This window comes from Balaenoptera physalus (genome assembly GCF_965194825.1).
Source record: "Balaenoptera physalus genome assembly, chromosome: 14".
Classification (NCBI taxonomy): Eukaryota; Metazoa; Chordata; class Mammalia; order Artiodactyla; family Balaenopteridae; genus Balaenoptera; species Balaenoptera physalus.
Genome location: NC_138893.1, coordinates 60395211 through 60412667, shown reverse-complemented (window position 1 = coordinate 60412667; position 17457 = coordinate 60395211). Strand labels below are relative to the sequence as shown.

Here is a 17457-nt window from a genome sequence, read left to right as displayed (position 1 = left end):
AAGTTATTTAAGCAATCTGAGCATCAGCTTTATCATCTATAAAATGGGGACCATAATAATGGACTTCATGTGATAGTGAGATAATGTCAGTGAATTTCTTAGCACATTTTTTCTAGGAACTCAGAATATTGTAGCTGATGATATTTGGTGATGATACTGTACTTTTCCTATCCATGGTTTCATCTATCTGGGGACATTTTTCCGTTCAGTCTCACACATCTGGGCCTGGGGTAGGAACAAGTCATCTCACGGCATGAGATCCTAGTCAGGATTTCCAGGGCACATCCTAGGGACCTCCAAGGGCCTCTGAAGAGTGAGAAGAGGCCATTTTTTATTTTACTTGCTTTATAGAGAAGTATTGAGGAGGGGCAGGACACACATCCTCACCCACACCTCAACACACACACACACACACACACATACACACACACACACACACTCACAATCACCAAGCTTTTGGTGTTTTGTAATTCAGGAGGGCAGAGGAGACTAGCTCCTAGTCCTAGCTCCACCTGCAAATTACTGTGTGCCTGTACAGTCCTTCAATCAGGACTCCTAGCGTCCTGTTTCCAGGTTCCCTCATTGATCCAGTAGGGCTAATGAATGCCTTCTCTCCCTCACCGGATTTGTGTGAGCTGTAAGCAACATACTCGATGTGAAAGCCCTTTGAAAACTATAAACCACCTCTCAAATACAAGAAATTATTTATAATGAAGACTTTGCAAAAATTTTCTGTATGTCTGTTTTCCTTACCAGTATGCGCCTTACTGTTTGCTTAGAAATTGGGTAATTTTAAAGGCATTATTTAGTTTAATGTAATTTTCTGTAACAAGAATGCATTTTAAAGGAAAACAAATTGTAGCAAAGCAATTGTAACATAAACTGAGAAAGAATGACAGTTAAATTACACTTAGGTTGAAAAGTCAGTGTTAGTTTATCTCATAAAACATTTCCCAGATCAGAAACAAAAGATTTTCCCTTATGACATGTACATATAATGTATGCAATAATGAAGTCATTTAAATAATGAATTTAGCATAATTTTAGAATCCTAAGACTTTTTGTTTTTTTAAATTTTACCATGTCAGATTGTTGTGGTTCAGTGAAATCAGTAACATGTTGTATTTCTAAACTTCAGTGGTTGTAATGACTTTTTGTTATGGTTTTTATTGGCACAAAAATAGCAACAAATTCCAGAGCTAATATTTTTCAGATATAAATTGGTCATAGCAAAGAAAGGTTGAATCAGAATCAGACGGATCCGGATTTCAATTTAGACGTCTCATCTTAACTAGCTCTATGCCCTTCAGCATGTTATTTACTCTTCTGCTTAGCCCAGTTTCCTCATCTGGTAAAATGGGGATAATAACAGCACTCATCTCATCTTGTAAAATTAATTCATGGAAAAGTGATTAGTTCAGTGCCTGGCATGTTATTCAATTGTGATAAATGGCATCAGCTGCTGATGTTGTCATCATCGTCATTACCATCATCATCATCATTTTTATCTCCATAGAATGGGGGCATGGGATTGGAGCACCATTCTCCCATGGGAGAGCTGTCCTTATTGGAGCTGGAGTGATTCCTCTTGGCAGAAATGAAGGACTCAGAATATCTTAAGGTGCAACACAAAGACATAAAACAGAAACAATGAAAACAAAACAAAAACAAACAACAGAATGTCTTAACAGTGTGCATTCAGTCTGGAAATAAGTTGAAGGGAGAGTGATTTGTCTGTTTGACAATCTGCTTGCTGCCTCTACGGCACTAGAGCTTCTTTGAACGCTTCTTACTTTTTCATCAAGGCATAGAAAGCTCTATGTATGAACAGAAGGTTTTCACTGAATCAGGTAACAGGCAGTCAGACCCTCCCACTCATGCCCTCACTAAAGATTGGGGCTTTAAAAGTTAATTTCTATTCTTCAGTTGATCTAGGTCTTTGCAGACCCATAGTTATTTTTTCCCTGCCGAACATTTATCTTTCTGTAAAGAGGTATCAATGGATTTTACCTTCATTTTCTTAAATAAAGTAGAAAGGGGTTTTGAAATCTTGCATTTCTTCAACAGATCATAGTTATGTGTATAGGCATGAAGCGGTTTCTATGGGCCTATGCCCTCTAGTTAATAATGACAACATTAGACGGTCTCTTCAATAAGATGTGCTGGCAAAAGTGTAAAACAGCTACATGTAGAAGAATGAAATTAGAACACTCTCTAACGCCATACACAAAAATAAACTCAATATGGATTAAAGACCTAAATGTAAGATGGGATACTATAAAACTCTTAGAGGAAAACATAGGCAGAACCCTCTCTGACATAAATCACAGCAAGATCTTTTTCGATCCACCACTTAGAGTAATGGAAAAATAAAAAGATAATAAATAAATAAATAATAAACAAATGGGACCTAATTAAACTTAAAAGCTTTTGCACAACAAAGGAAACCATAAACAAAAGGAAAGACAACCCACAGAATGGGAGAAAATATTTGCAAATGAAGCAACTGACAAGGGATTAATCTCTAAAATATACAAACAGCTCATGTAGCTCAATATCAAGAAAACAAGCAACCTAATCAAAAAATGGGCAGAAGATCTAAATAGACGTTTCTCCAAAGAAGACATACAGATGGCCAAAAGCACATGAAAAGATGTGTAACATCGCTAATTATTAGAGAAATGCAAATCAAAACTACAATGCAGTATCACCTCACACCAGTCAGAATGGGCATCATCAGAAAGTCTACAAACAGTAAATACTAGAGAGGGTGTGGAGAAAGGGAACCCTCCTGCACTATTGGTGGTAATGTAAATTGGTACAACCGCTATGGAGAACAGTATGGAGGCTCCTTAAAAAACTAAAAATAGAACTACCATATGATCTAGCAGTCCCAATCCTGGGCATATATCTGGAGAAAACCATAATTCAAAAAGATACATGCACCCCAGTGTTCATTGCAGCACTATTTACAATAGCTAAGACATGGAAGCAACCTAAATGTCCATCGACAGATGAATAGATAAAGAAGATGTGGTACATATATACAATGGAATATTACTCAGCCATAAAAAAGAATGAAATAATGCCATTTGCAGCAACATGGATGGACCTAGACATTATCATACTGAGTGAAGTAAGCCAGACAGAGAAAGACAAATATCATATGATATCACATACATGGAATCTAAAAGAAAATGATACAAATGAACTTATATACAAAATAGAAATAGACCCACAGACATAGAAAACAAACTTATGGTTACCAAAGAGGAAAGGGGGAGAGGGATAAATTTGGAGTTTGGGATTAACATATACATACTACTATATAAAAAATAATCAACAAGGACCTATTGTATGGCACAGGGAACTCTCCTCAATATTCTGTAATGACCTATATAGGAAAAGAATTTGAAAAAAGAATGGATATCTGTATATGTATAACTGAATCACTTCGTTGTACATCTGAAACTAACACAACATTGTAAGTCAACTATATTCCGATATAAAATAAAAATTAAATTTAAAAAATGACATTACAATAAAAACAGCAATAACAACAGCAATCGTAAAAGCTAATGATTTTGATTCCTAGCTCTGTGCTAGGCACGGTTTTAAGAATTTTACATGGATTGTCTCATTTAAGTTTCATAACAATCCCATGAAGAAAATGATTATTATCCTTATTTTACAATTGCTGAAATAGGCATGAGGAGGTTATGGAATCTTCGCAGTGTCTTACAACTAGGGAGCGATGGAGCCAGGACCCAGCATGATGGGGATGTTGGATACATGCTTTAAGTGGTCGCATCCCTTTTTCAAGGGTGGTTGGGGTTTGCTGTGAATTGCAAATCATGGGGGTGCACGTGTTTGTCTCTCCTAAACACAGGTCTGCATATAGCCCCAAACCTGGAAGACAGCTCTTTTAATTTATAGTCTCCCCTTCCCTCCCATCGTGCGAGATGAGTCCCAAACATCTTCAACACCTCGGAGAGCTCTGTTCCCTCATCTGTAGGGAATGGGGATCCATGAAGGGATAGCAGCATAGTGTGGAATATTCAGCGAAACTCCTCCTTTTATGTCCACGGTGTTGTATATGAGTATCTCTGGGTTTCCAATCACGGTTCTGCTCCTTACGAGCAAGTCCCTTAAAGGAGTCTCAGGATCCTTGTACGTAAAACTGAGTCACTAAGTATCTCCCAGATGAGTTGTGATGATTAAAGGAAGATCTATGTAAAGGCTTTGGCAAATTTTCAGTTTTACGTTTCCCAATAAGCAGAGAGTACATAAACATTCCCAAGAGCCTCTTCTCAAAGTCGTAATTATTCCATAGATGCATAAAGGGAAGGATTATGTCAGCAAGACATTTTCAGAATCCTCATTTGATTAATGATGGTAAAAAAGAAAAAGCAAATAAACTAGAGTTTTTTCTTGGCATGGGCTCTGACTTTGGCCAGCACTCAGCTATTGATTGTCCAATAGGATTGTCCAGTAAGAGTGTCCTCTTTTCTTTTTATAGACACATCCAACCCAAACTGCGTTCTTATCCAGTGTTGATCTCCACACTCACTGTTCTTATCAGCTCATGTTGCCAGAGGCCATTGCCATTGTCTGTTCACCGAAGCATAAAGAGTAAGTATGACTATTGAGAGGGTTCAAGTAAGGCTTTGTCTGGGTCTGCTAGGTTCAAGTGTGTCCACACACCAGGTTGTAGCACTTGGATAAGTAGGCACACCATGCCCTTGGGAAAAAGAGATTGGTGCCTGCTGGCTTCCGTAACTTGTAGGTCTGCCATCTTTTGCTTTTTAAGGTCCTTTTCGTGGTAGAATTACTGGTTTTCCTTCTTCTTTTTTTTTTTTTTTTAAATTTTTATTTATTTATTTATTTATGGCTGTGTTGGGTCTTCGTTTCTGTGCGAGGGCTTTCTCCAGTTGCGGCAAGTGCGGGCCACTCTTCATCGCGGTGCGCGGGCCTCTCACTATCGCGGCCTCTCTTGTTGCAGAACACAGGCTCCAGACGCGCAGGCTCAGTAATTGTGGCTCACGGGCCCAGCCGCTCCGCGGCATGTGGGATCTTCCCAGACCAGGGCTCGAACCCGTGTCCCCTGCATTGGCAGGCAGATTCTCAACCACTGCGCCACCAGGGAAGCCCTGGTTTTCCTTCTTTACATGACCTTGAAGTGGATAAAGCAGATGTTATTCCAGTTTGCTGTCTGAGATCTTAGTTCTAGTGTATGATTACTGCTGTGAGAAAATTTCCAGCCTTGGGAGTTCCCTGGCAGTCCAGTGGTTAGGACTCTGCACTTCCACTGCAGGGGGCACGGGTTCGATCCCTGGTCCGGGAACTGAGATCCCACATGCTGAATGGTGCGGCCAAAAAAAAAAAGAGAAGAAAATTCCTAGCCTTAGCTTAATTATCTCCAAAACCTTCCTAAATTTGGAGGACAATGATTATATTAGCACAATTATGAGCAGAGGAGTCAGACAAACTGATATTGGAATCCCGGTTTGGTACCTGACCACTGTGAGCCTCAGTCTCTTCATCCCTGACACTTACCCATCACAGATTGATGTGAAGGTGAAACTAGATGACAGTCTACATAAAGGGCTTAGCATAGTGCCTGGTACCACAGCCAGCACTCAGTAAATATTTCCTGCAGCTATTAATACTATTTATTTCTCAGAAGTATTGCAGGTTCAGTTCCAGATCACCACAGTAAAGCAACTGACACAATAAAGTGAGTCACATGAATGTTTTGGTTCCCCAGTGCATATAAAAGTTATGTTTACATTGCAGACTATTAAGTGTGCAGTAGCATTATGTCTAAAAAAACAATGTACATACCTTAATTTAAAAATACTTTATTGCTCAGAAATGTGAATTATCATCTGAGTCTTCAGCGAGTCATAGATCACTGATCACACTTTACCCTAACAAATATAATAATGGAAAAGTTTGAAATATTGTGAGAATTACCAAAATGTGACAAAGAGATGGAAGTGAGCAAATGCTGGAAAATGGCTCCAGTAGACTTGCTCAACGCAGAGTTGCCACAAACCTTCAATCTGTAAACATGCAGTATCTTGAAAGTGCAATAAAGTGAAGTACAATAAAATGAGATATGCATGTATTAGAGAAATTAGAAATATCCATCACTTGTAATTTCCTCCTATGGGGTCTCAGCTTTTCTCCCAAGGTCTCACACAGCAGTTCAGGCACTTGGCGGTAGCATTGGTCTCTTCAGTCTTCCTCTAGGCCGCCAGCACAACACTGGTTTAAAAAAATCACTGTAAAATTTTTAGTTTGTCGTTTCTTTCTCCATTCCGTTTGAAGAGTATGTATGCTTGTGCCATTCAAATTAAAGCATCTGGAAAGCCCAAATGATCCTTAATTTTTGTACCTTTTTTTCACTCTGAAATTTAGCACCGGCATCTTCAGGCTCACCAATGCTGGCATGCTTGAGGTTTCCGCTTGTAAAAAGAAGGGCTTTCATCCACACACCAAGGACCCCAGGCTGTTCAGTGTGAGTAGACAACGTTGGTTATTTTTTGCACATAGTGTTTATTTTTCACCCTCTCCTTTTTTGTTTTTTGATTGAAATATAGTTGATGTAATATGTTACTTTCAGGTATAAAATATAGTGACATTTTCATACCATATGAAATGATCACCATGATAAGTCTAGTAACCATCTGTCCCCATACTAAGTTATTAAAATATTATTGACCATATTCCTTACGCTATATATTACACCCCTGTGGCTTAAAAAGATGTGAGATAGATATATATATATATAGATATATATAGATATATATCTATATATATATATATATATACATACATACACACAAACAATGAAATATTACTCAACCATAAAAAAATGAAATCTTGCCATTTGCAGCAACGTAGATGAATCTAGAGGGTATTATGTTAAGTGAAATAAGTCAGACAGAGAAAGACAAATACCATATGATTTCACTTATATGTGGAATCTAAAAAACAAAATAAACAAAACAGAGTCATAAATAGAACAAATGTGTGGTTGCCAGAGGGAAGGGGGTTTGCAGGTGAAATAGGTGAAGGAGATTAAGAGGTAGAGACTTCAGTTATAAAACACATAAGCCTCTTTTTTTATTTTTAAGGAGAGAAATAGTAGCAATATAATATAGGATAAAACACTTTATTGCTTAGTTTGGAATTTTCTTATCTCATAAAATTAATCAATCTTTGTACTTTCTTCTGATTTCTTGTCATTACTATTTTACTTATGAAAGAATGGCAGTATTTCTGTAGCAGAGTTGATTATACATAAAGTTTCCTTTCCATTTACGTATCTGTGTGATACTTAAACAATTAACAGTTTTCTCCAGGGTTCCAGCAAGCAAACGATTATTAAAGAAAATGATATTAAATGTGTCCTGAATTATTTCTGCTTGATATGGCCAAATTAGTTTTTCATAACAGTTCAATGAAAACTGTAATCTATTTTTTTGATTAGCTTTGTATGGCCCCAAAGTAACATTATTTGAGTACATCTTTTTCTGTTTGCTTGGCTGTTCCCTGGCTGTGACATCAGAGAAACAGTATTATGAACTTAGAATTTATTTAAAATGAAAATTACTTGCACCTTTTGTAAACATTTTCTTGTTGTCGAAAATGAATACATATGATTGTATTTGTTCTGAGTGGAAATATTTTTAAAATTAGAAACATTTTAAAATTAGGAAATTCATACTCCCTCCCTAAAGAGAATCATGTTAAACATCATGAGGTAAAGCCATTTTTTTCTTTCCTAGATATGCAAACATGTGTTGGTAAAAGACATAAAAATAATCGTACTGGATCTGAGGTGATATGTTCCGAAGATTAGCACCGTCCACTCCAGACACTTACCCATGGACCTGTGGTTGCTGGATTTTCTTAAGATGTTTCCAGAAATGACTGACATTTTATATTTATACATTTTAGATCAGAAAGTTTGATATTTATTACTTTTGCATATTTTGAAGCTTTCTTTTTGGGTTGCTTTGTCTCAAGAGAGGTTACAATGGAGTTAAATCAATACCTATTAATGTGCCCAAATACTATGACCAGATAATAAATTGTGCCGCAAACAACAATATGTCTGGAATTCTTAAACTTTTTTTTTGACGTATAGTGGGTGTACAATATTATATAAGTTCTAAGTGTACAACGTAGTGATTCACAATTTTTAAAAGTTATACTGTCTGGTATTTTTAGAGGTCTCTGCATGTGTTTTCAGAGCTTTAGATGTTTTGCTGTATTATTTTCATTCCTGTAAAATGTAGTTCCACATAAGAAATTCTGAGTACCAGGGGGTTTCCAAGACAGGCCATATGTTTCTGAGACTTTTCCCTGCGGTGGTCAAAGAAGGATGTGAGAAGAAACAAGGCTGCAGACACTTGAGCCCATCGTGTGTTTTCAGTGTCAGCGAATCCTGGCTCAGAGTCTGTAGTCATTCTTAGTGTAGGAGACCAGAGCCCTGAGCTTCTACTCAGGGATCAGGTGTCAGAGGGCCTGAGATAGCCGATGATTCATTAACTTGATTTAGAAGACTAAAAGCAGAGACACTTGAGAGAGGAATAAAAAAAGGCTCAGATGGAAATGTAAAGCCTATTTCTGTGAAAGTCAATAGGGATGACAGGGAGAAGAAATGAGGTATAGGAACTACTGATAATTCTCAGCCAAAAAGAATAAATCAAATCATTTGGAAAGAACATTCATAATTAAAAGTATCTATATAAACCAAGGCACAGGGAATAGGAAGAAAAATATGTTTAAACTGAATAGGGTATCATGAATAAAGAGTTATAGTATGACCAAGGCTTGGAATGGAATTTGTGACTGGTACCCAGATGATAAAGGCATTTACCTGGATCAAAAGATAATAGATTAATAGAAGGAATGGGGGACTGATGGAGTATGTTGGCAAGTTGAATTGGTAGGAAAACATTATGAAGAAAATGTAGCCCAAATAAAAGGAGAGAAGAATGGAAGTCAAGCTAATCTGATCTAACCTTCTCTCTTCCCAATGTTTTGTGTGCCAACCTCAGCTTTCCCAGGCTTTGCTTTCCTCCTGGCATTATATCTGAGTTGCCTTAATGATCTTGTTTGCATGTACTAGCATCCACTTTTTAGTTCAAGGATTTCTGTATTCCTAGGAGGAATATTCCCTGCACTCTGTGCTTGGACGAGATAACATTCCTCCCCCACTTGTCTCTTCCCTAATACAGGTATCATGTCACCTAGCTTCTACTCTAGCTCTCATTCATAAAGAGCCTACTGTGGGCAGCTCAGTGACTTGTTTCTGCCTATGACAACTTGTGGGCTTGGAGAATTCAGGTCCCAGACTCCAGAAGCAAGAGCTTTGCTTGCCCAATGCACGGGGACTTGAGTCTATAGTCTCCGACAACTAAGGGCATATTAACTCTGCGAGCCTGGCTCCACGGACAGCCCACTATCCCCCGAGTGATGCTGTCCTCAACGTCTTAGCATTTAAGGACAGCATGATATTCTGACATACTTGATCACAGGAAAAGATTATGTAATTTATTCAAGTAACAATGACTGTTGGGACTAGGGAGAGTTGAGAAATGAATGATAACCAAAGATACAGTAGTAGACCAAGAGGATGTCCAATGAGAGGTATCTGATGAAAAAACTATGACCATTGAATGGTACCTAGAGATAGAAAGGACTCAATTGAAAGCCAAGAACATTTGGCTTCTTAGATTTCTGGAGAGAATAGAAAGAGCTACTCTGAGCATTCAGAGCCAATTATATCACTTCTGAATAGCAAATTAGAAGGGAACTCTTTTTTTTTTAATTTATATTTTATTTTTGGCTGTGTTGGGTCTTCATTGCTGTGCGCAGACTTTCTCCGGTTGCGGCGAGCGGGGGCTACTCTTCGTTGCGATGCATGGGCTTCTCATTGCGGTGGCTTCTCTTGTTGTGGAGCACGGGCTCTAGGGCACACGGGCTTCAGTAGTTGTGGCACGAGGGCTCAGTAGTTGTGGCTCACAGGCTCTAGAGCTCAGGCTCAGTAGTTGTGATGCACAGGCTCAGTTGCTCCGCGGCATGTGGGATCTTCCCAGACCAGGGCTTGAACCTGTGTCCCCTGCATTGGCAGGCGGATTCTTAACCACTATACCACCAGGGAATTCTGGGAACTCATTTTTCATTAAAAAGATATACCATATTCCCTAAAGGAGTGGGGCATTCTTGGCATTTTTATTCCCTTGCAAGGGGACGCAAAATCTCAGACCTGAGACGAAGTTTGAAAAGCTGCTCTTGAAGGGCGTATGGTTTTCTTATTGCCAGGTGCAAACCCAACTAACCAGACTTCCCAGGAGGACCTTGCCACAGAGCTGAAGGACCCCTGGAGGCTGCAAACCTATGACTCGCCCTGCGTGGAAGAATGAGTTCCTGATGCCCTGTCTGAAAGAGGAGCCATCAGAGGTGTGGCCACGCCCCCGAGGGCTGGGCTGGCCAGGAGCAGAGCCCACGTGAGCCACCGTGGAGGCCCGTATGAGTGTGAGTGTGTGTGTGTGTGCGTGAGTGGGTGGGTGTGCGACCATAGACGTTCCCTGGAAGAGCTTCCTCTGGAAGATCTCATTCCCAGCAGGCAGTGCAGCTCCCTCTTTTGAATATGAATCCATTCCAGAGCCCCATTTGCCACTTCCTTACCTTCGAAGGCAAAGATAGTTCATTTCTTTTCAGATTTGTGCTTCTGCAGAAAATGAACCAATTACGCCTGAGCTTCCTTTGTATTTTTTTTTTAAATTTTTATTGGACTATAGCTGATTTACGATGCTGTGTTAGTTTCTGCTGTACAGCAAAGTGTATCAGTTATATATATATATATATATATCTCCACTCTTTTTTAGATTCTTTTCCCATATAGGTCATTACAGAGTATTGAGAATTTCCTTTGGTTTTGAATGCCAGTCTGTTTGTACTCAGTGCCTGGCACCTGGTATGTACTTGTTATGGGCTGAGCTGTGTCCCCCCAGAATTCACATGTTTAAGTCCCAGCCCCTAGTACCTCAGAATGTGAATGTATTTGCAGGAAGAACCTTTAGAGAAGTAATTGAGTTAAAATTTGGCCACTAGAGGGGGCCCTAATCCAATGTGACTGGTGTCCCTACAAGAGGAAGAGATCAGGACACAGACACAGAGGGAAGACCCTGTGATGACACAGGGAGAAGATGGTCGTCTACGGGGAGAGAGGCCTCAGAAGAAACCAAATCTGCCAACACCTTGATCTCTTACTTCCAGCCTCCAGAACTGTGAGAAAATAAATTTCTGTTGTTTAAGCCAACCAGTCTGTGGTATTTAGTTATGGCCACCCTAGCAAACTAATATAATACTCAAAAAATATTTACTGAATTTGTTTTCTTTTTTTCTCAGAGATGGAATGGAAATGACTTTCTTTGTTGTCATGCAGAAATCATTCTCTTCTCCATAGACCTTGGAACAAAGCAGGATGTCTGTGGATTATTCTCAGCTACTGAAGTTATTCTTGGTTTCTTTTTAGTAGAATTTTACTTGTGGAAAAAATGGCATTATATTTGAGATACAGTATCAGTTAAGGCCACATCCTAGAATTGGTTCAGTATTTTCCCCCCAATTCATCCCCTGCTGCACCCACTTCGGTCGTGCTGGAAATTGCCTTATTACAATGGTTTGGACTTATATTGAAATTTCTGTTGCAAAACCAGCTACAGTTGTCCTAGATGTGGAAAGCAGATGTTTCTCTTCCAGCATGTCTTGCAGAATTTTCTAGCAAGCGAATGTCTTCTGTGAAAAGGATGCTTGAGAAATGTCATGTATTTTGCAAAGATAAAGGAAGAAAGGTAAACTTTTAGCTCCTTATTCTTAGAAGACTTTAGCTTGTTATTTATTGTGAAGACACAAATATGCAAAGAACACTTCTCTGTTTTTTTAAGAAACTTGTTTCCTTTTCTAGCATCTTGGCTCTTCACAAGGCAAGAATATATTTTTCTTGGGGGCAGCTGACAAAAACATAAGTTAGTCTGGGGAGATGCAGAGGATGAGGGAGAGAAAACAGGAAAATGGAGAAGGACCCTGGGGGAGAGAGGGTAGAATTAGAATACTGTAGACCGCAGACAGGCTTTACTTAATTTGTTTGAAGTCAATGTCTTGGGCATTATCTAGACCAAAAGACATTCTAAAACCAAATGGAGACAAATAGTTTAGTTTAGTTTTGTCTTGTTTTACCTCTGTCAAAGAGGATTAACTATTCATCTGCATGGAGTTAACCAGAGTTGACTGTGAAAAACTAAAATTGTTTACTCAAATTAGTCATTGTCTGGGTGGGTCCCAGATGTATCAGTGTAATGAGTGGGGAATCTGTATTCTTGAGTCCCAAGAGGACGTTTAAAATTCCTCTCTTCAATTTGTCAAGAAAAAGCATTTATAGGTTGTTCAAAAAATAAGCTCCATTATGTGTCCTCCTAATACAAAGGCTGATGAACAAGAAAAACAAACAACCCAAAGAAATTTACTCTATTCTTGACTTCGGGCAAGGTTTCATTACCTACAGAAATGAGGTGTGTGAATTAACTGATGTTGCAGGGTTTTTTCAGCAATAAAGCTTTGTACTTACTGACATTTTTTCCAGGATAATACATAATTTTAATTTTTTAATTAAAAAGTAATTTATTGGGGTGAAACTCACATAACATAAAATTAACCATTTTAAAGTGAACAATTCAGTGACATTTAGTACATTCACAGTGTTGTAAAACCATCACCTCTATCTTCTTCCAAAAAATTTCCATCTCTCCAAAGTGAAACCCCTTACCCATTAAGCCATTTATCCCCATTCCCCTCTCCCAACCCCTGACAATCATCAATCTGCATTCTGTTTCTATGGGTTTTTCTATTCTAGAGATTTCATATAATTGAAATCGTAAAATATGTGAACTTTTGAGTCTGGCTTCTTTCACTTAACGTAACCTTTTACAGGTCTATCCACGTTTTAACATATATATCAGTGCATTCCTTTTCATCCATTGTATGTGTATACCACAATTTGTTTATCCATTCATCCATCAGTGGACATTTGGGTTGTTTCCACCTTTTGGCTATTGTGAATAGCACTGCTATAAGCATGCATGTACTTATTTGTTTGTACAAGTTTGTACAAGTGCAAACGTGTACTTGTTTCAGTATATGTTTTCAGTTCTGCTGGGTATATATTTAGCGGTAGAATTGCAGGGTCACATGGTAGTTCTACGCTTACCTTTTCCACAGCAGCTAAACCATTTTATATTCCCACCAACAATGTACAAAGTTCCAATTTCTTCACATCCTTGCCAACACATTATTTTTTTATTATTATAGCCATCCTAGTAGGTGTGATGTGATATCTCATTGTAGTTTTGACAGAGCAATACATTATTAAGTTAATTCTTTTAAAGCCAACTTTTAATAATAAAATCAGAGGTAATATGATGAAGGCACCTGAGGTTTCTAGAACCCACTCTCATCACATTCTTATTGTTGTGGGTGACCAGTCCCAGGCCTTTATCAAGTTCACTAGAACCAAGTTCAGAAGTAGAATTTTATTTTATCAAGGATGGTCAACTATTGGGCTGCAACCAACTAGAGCCACAGTAATAGCACGCTAAAATACTACTTTTGCTTTTCATTAAATGCAGTGGTGTATGAATTCACAAGAAGATTACATCAGAACATCCATCTGAAATCACAACATTTTCTGTTTTTAAGAATGAGGGCTAGTTCTAAATTTGGAGGATACGATTCGCCTGCTTAATATATTTTTGTCTGAGTAGGTGATGCCATTTCGTAAAGGAAGGTTGAAGTTAAATGATTTTAGGCCATTTCTTAAGGAGTTTTAGATTGTAGCAGATGCAGAGAGATCTAAAGCAGGGGAGGAAAGAAGTGATCCAAGGAAAGGACTGAGGAATAAGTTTCAAAAACTGAATGTGGAGGGGAAGAAATAGAAGACATGATCTAGGAGGAATAGGAGAATGTGAAAAGGACATCTTTTGATTTGGTGTGACTACAGTGCTTTTTCTCCAACAAGAGGAAACCTGCTTAAGGACCTCTGAGCTTTAAGCCACTGAAAACTTTCATGAACTACGCTACAGAGAAGCCTGTGTCATCATCTGTTTTCCTTGAAGTTAACATGTTACAAAACCAATCAGGCAAATGGTAATCATTTGTATTCCCTTCCATCTTTAAGGGGCATGAAGTTGCCACATAAAGAACAGTCTGGGGCTTCCCTGGTGGCGCAGTGGTTGAGAATCTGCCTGCCAATGCAGGGGACATGGGTTCGAGCCCTGGTCCGGGAAGATCCCACATGCCGCGGAGCAACTAAGCCCGTGCGCCACAACTACTGAGCCTGCGCGTCTGGAGCCTGTGCTCCGCAACAAGAGAGGCCGCGATAGTGAGAGGCCCGCGCACTGCGATGAAGAGTGGCCCCCGCTTGCCGCAACTAGACAAAGCCCTCGCACAGAAACGAAGACCCAACACAGCCAAAACTAACTAAATAAATTTTTTAAAAAAATACAAAAAACAAAAAACAGTCTGGAATAGCTGGAGCCATCAGGAACAAATTAGAGTGAGAGATGGTGGTTTTAGGGTGTTCATTTCCCAGATACATTTCTGAAATTGAGATGAAGAATTGAATTAACGTGTAAGAGAAAATGCTCGGGAATGGCAAGTGAATCAGAGATAACAAAGTTCTCACTCAGCGTTGCCTTAATAGCTTGTAATCGGTGTCTGATTTCAAGACAGACATTTCACAGAGAAAATGTTATGAACTCTACTTTGGAAAATTATAGTCAAGTATAGTCGCACTTCTGAAGTCTATGTGTGTGTTCAGTTCTTTGTGTTCTCTTTTCTGCACATGCAACATCCTCTCCCGTCTCGGGGCCTCTGCCTGGAGCACATTCCCTATACGCCCCACTTCCTCTTGTCCAGCCTCAAGCCTCTCACTCCCCCCGCTCTTTTTCCTAGTTATCTCTTACTCTGTAAACCTCTGCTTAAGCGCTACTTCCTCAGGGAGGCCTCCCCTGGGGTCATAAGAGCTCATACCCCGTATATTTCCACTTTTGTAATCCTCACGATGCACCCTAGCTACTTGTTTAATGTCCATTTTCCCCATAGATTATAAGTCCCGTACAGACAGAACCTTGTTCTTTGTATCTCTAGTATGTGCCCTTCAAACATTACCTGAATTGACTTGGTTCTCCCAGGAGTAAACATTACTTAAACATCTGGTTTTCATACTCGGATGCAGAAGAACCACGTCCCCAGCTGTCCCATCTCCTTCTCTCTTTTCTTTGTCCGATCTTTCTGAATAAGCTTAGTTGCAGTCAGCGAGTGTGTTGGCCCAGACAGCCCCCTCCCTTGCGGGAACTGCAAATTCTTTTCCAGGCTGTTCTTTGTTTGAAATCCTGCTCAAAATACTCAAGCTCGGCCTGACTACACAAATGATGCCACACAGGCGACGGAGAATTATTCGTTTTTAAAAAATAGTGCTTCCTTCTGCTGATGTGCTCACAGCAAAGGTTGCATGATGTGGATCAATGTTATTAAAAACTCATGTCATCTTCAGGGGCTGCATGGGCCCGTTGTGGGAAAATTGGTGGTCATAGGAGAAGTGTTAGATAGAGTTTGGTTTGCTATTGTTAGGGGACAGAAGAGGACTCACGAAGAAGCCAAACCTGTCTGTTGCTGGGTTTACCTCCTCTGGAGATTCATGTGAGGCTCATCAAGAGACGCTGCCACCTGCCCAGCCCTCCAAGTCATGGGCATCTGTGGCACGAAGGGGAGGAGTTACTGATCTATGACTGGGAGAAGGGGCTTAGGCACTGCGGCTGGGTGCTCACAAGGAAAGAACGTTTCACTAATGCACATTCGGTGGGTGGTTCAGGTTTTCCTGATTTTTGCCTAGGGCCACGCCAGTTTCCAGATTCTGTGAGAGACTGTTCTAAACGCCCTTTTCTTTACCGGAGAGCTCGCGCCCTCTGGTGGTGAATGTGAAGTACAACACTACAGTCAACTTGGTTCACTTTACCTAAACCCTGCAGTGACTACAACGGGAATGCTTGGTGATCTTTGCCTCAATTATGAAAGTCATCTGTTTCCAAGTATTTGTACACTAATCCTTAAGTTTCAATTTAGTGGGTATGGAGTGCCTTGCATGGTAAGCATAAATTTGCAACTGGAAAATTTCAATCATAGCACGTTAACAGTTGTTCTCAGATTTTGATGTGCAGAAGAATCACCAGAGAAATCTGATTAAAGCTCAAGTTCCCAGCCACAGCTCCAGACCTCCTAGTTTGGCAGGCTTTGGGTTTCCCAGAAATCTGTCCATTTAAAATGAGCTCCCGTTGAGGTTGACCTGTGTGACCTGCTCTTTGAGAAATGCTGGCTTAAAGGCTAAGAGTATGGATTTGGAACCAAGCCCAAGTCCCATCTCTGCCAGTAGTATAACATTGGGTATGTTCCTTAACCACTCGTAGCCTCGGTTGCTCCATCTGTAAAAAGGCCATGAGAATATCCAATCCATAGGGCTGTTGTAAGATAAAATGAGATCCTAATATAAAAGGCTTGGCAGGATCTGGTCATGACAGTTACTCAGCACATGCCAGCTCTTATTATTTGTAGTATTAATCTTAATTGGCTGAAGCTACAGGGCAGAGGAGACCAGGGGAAGCTTGGGTTTTCTGGACCAAACAGGCATTAAATCTTTGACTCTGAGGTCTCTGCAGTGAGATGGACGGAGATCCACCTCCTGACTCCCAAGGACAGCCAGTGGCTGCTGACCGCACTCAGATGTTTATACCCAGGAGGACAAGTGGCACTCAGCCGGGGAGCTGCGAGGATGCTAAACGGCCTGGGCAGAAAAGTGCTTTGAGACAAAGACGCTTAAGGGCAGGGAAAGTATTTTTATACATCTTTGTACCTCCAGGGCCAGTTGGGTAAAAGAGAAGTTGGCAGCTCTCCTATATAATGATATTAAGGGAAAACTTCTGTTTCTTCCTCTATAAAATGTTTGGGATTAACATATACACACTGTTATATAAAAAATAGATAACCGGGACTTCCCTGGTGGTCCAGTGGTTAAGACTCCACACTTCCACTGCAGGGGCCACAGGTTCCATCCCTGGTCGGGGAACTAAGATACTGCATGCCGCATGGTGCAGCCGGACCAAAAAAAAAAAAAAGATAACCCACAAGGACCTACTGTATAGCACAGGGAACTCTACTCAGTATTTTGTAATAACCTATAAGGGAAAAGAATCTGAAAAAGAGTAACTATATATGTGTGTATAACTGAATCACTTTGCTGTACACATGGCACTAACACAGCATTGTAAATCAACTATACTTCAATAAAAAATTAACATCAAAATAAAGTAAAATAAAATGGGTATG

At 39.8% G+C, this 17457-nt stretch overlaps 1 protein-coding gene across 15 annotated transcripts in view; it reads left to right on the top strand.

Annotated features, from left to right (window-relative positions):
• STAMBPL1 (STAM binding protein like 1) overlaps positions 1 to 14552 on the top strand; it is a 52202-nt gene extending 37650 nt beyond the window's left edge. For 14 of the 15 annotated variants that reach the window (XM_082423812.1, XM_082423820.1, XM_082423825.1 and 11 more), the window contains 3 exons: positions 4520 to 4632; positions 6424 to 6523; positions 7797 to 14552. In XM_082423812.1, coding sequence (XP_082279938.1) covers positions 4520 to 4632; positions 6424 to 6523; positions 7797 to 7853 — 270 coding nt within the window. In that variant the 3' untranslated portion in view covers positions 7854 to 14552. Of the gene's footprint in view, positions 1 to 1516; positions 1622 to 4519; positions 4633 to 6423; positions 6524 to 7796 lie in introns of those variants that run through there. The other variant, XM_082423818.1, reaches the window with a different exon arrangement.
• The last annotated feature ends 2905 nt before the right edge of the window (positions 14553 to 17457 follow it).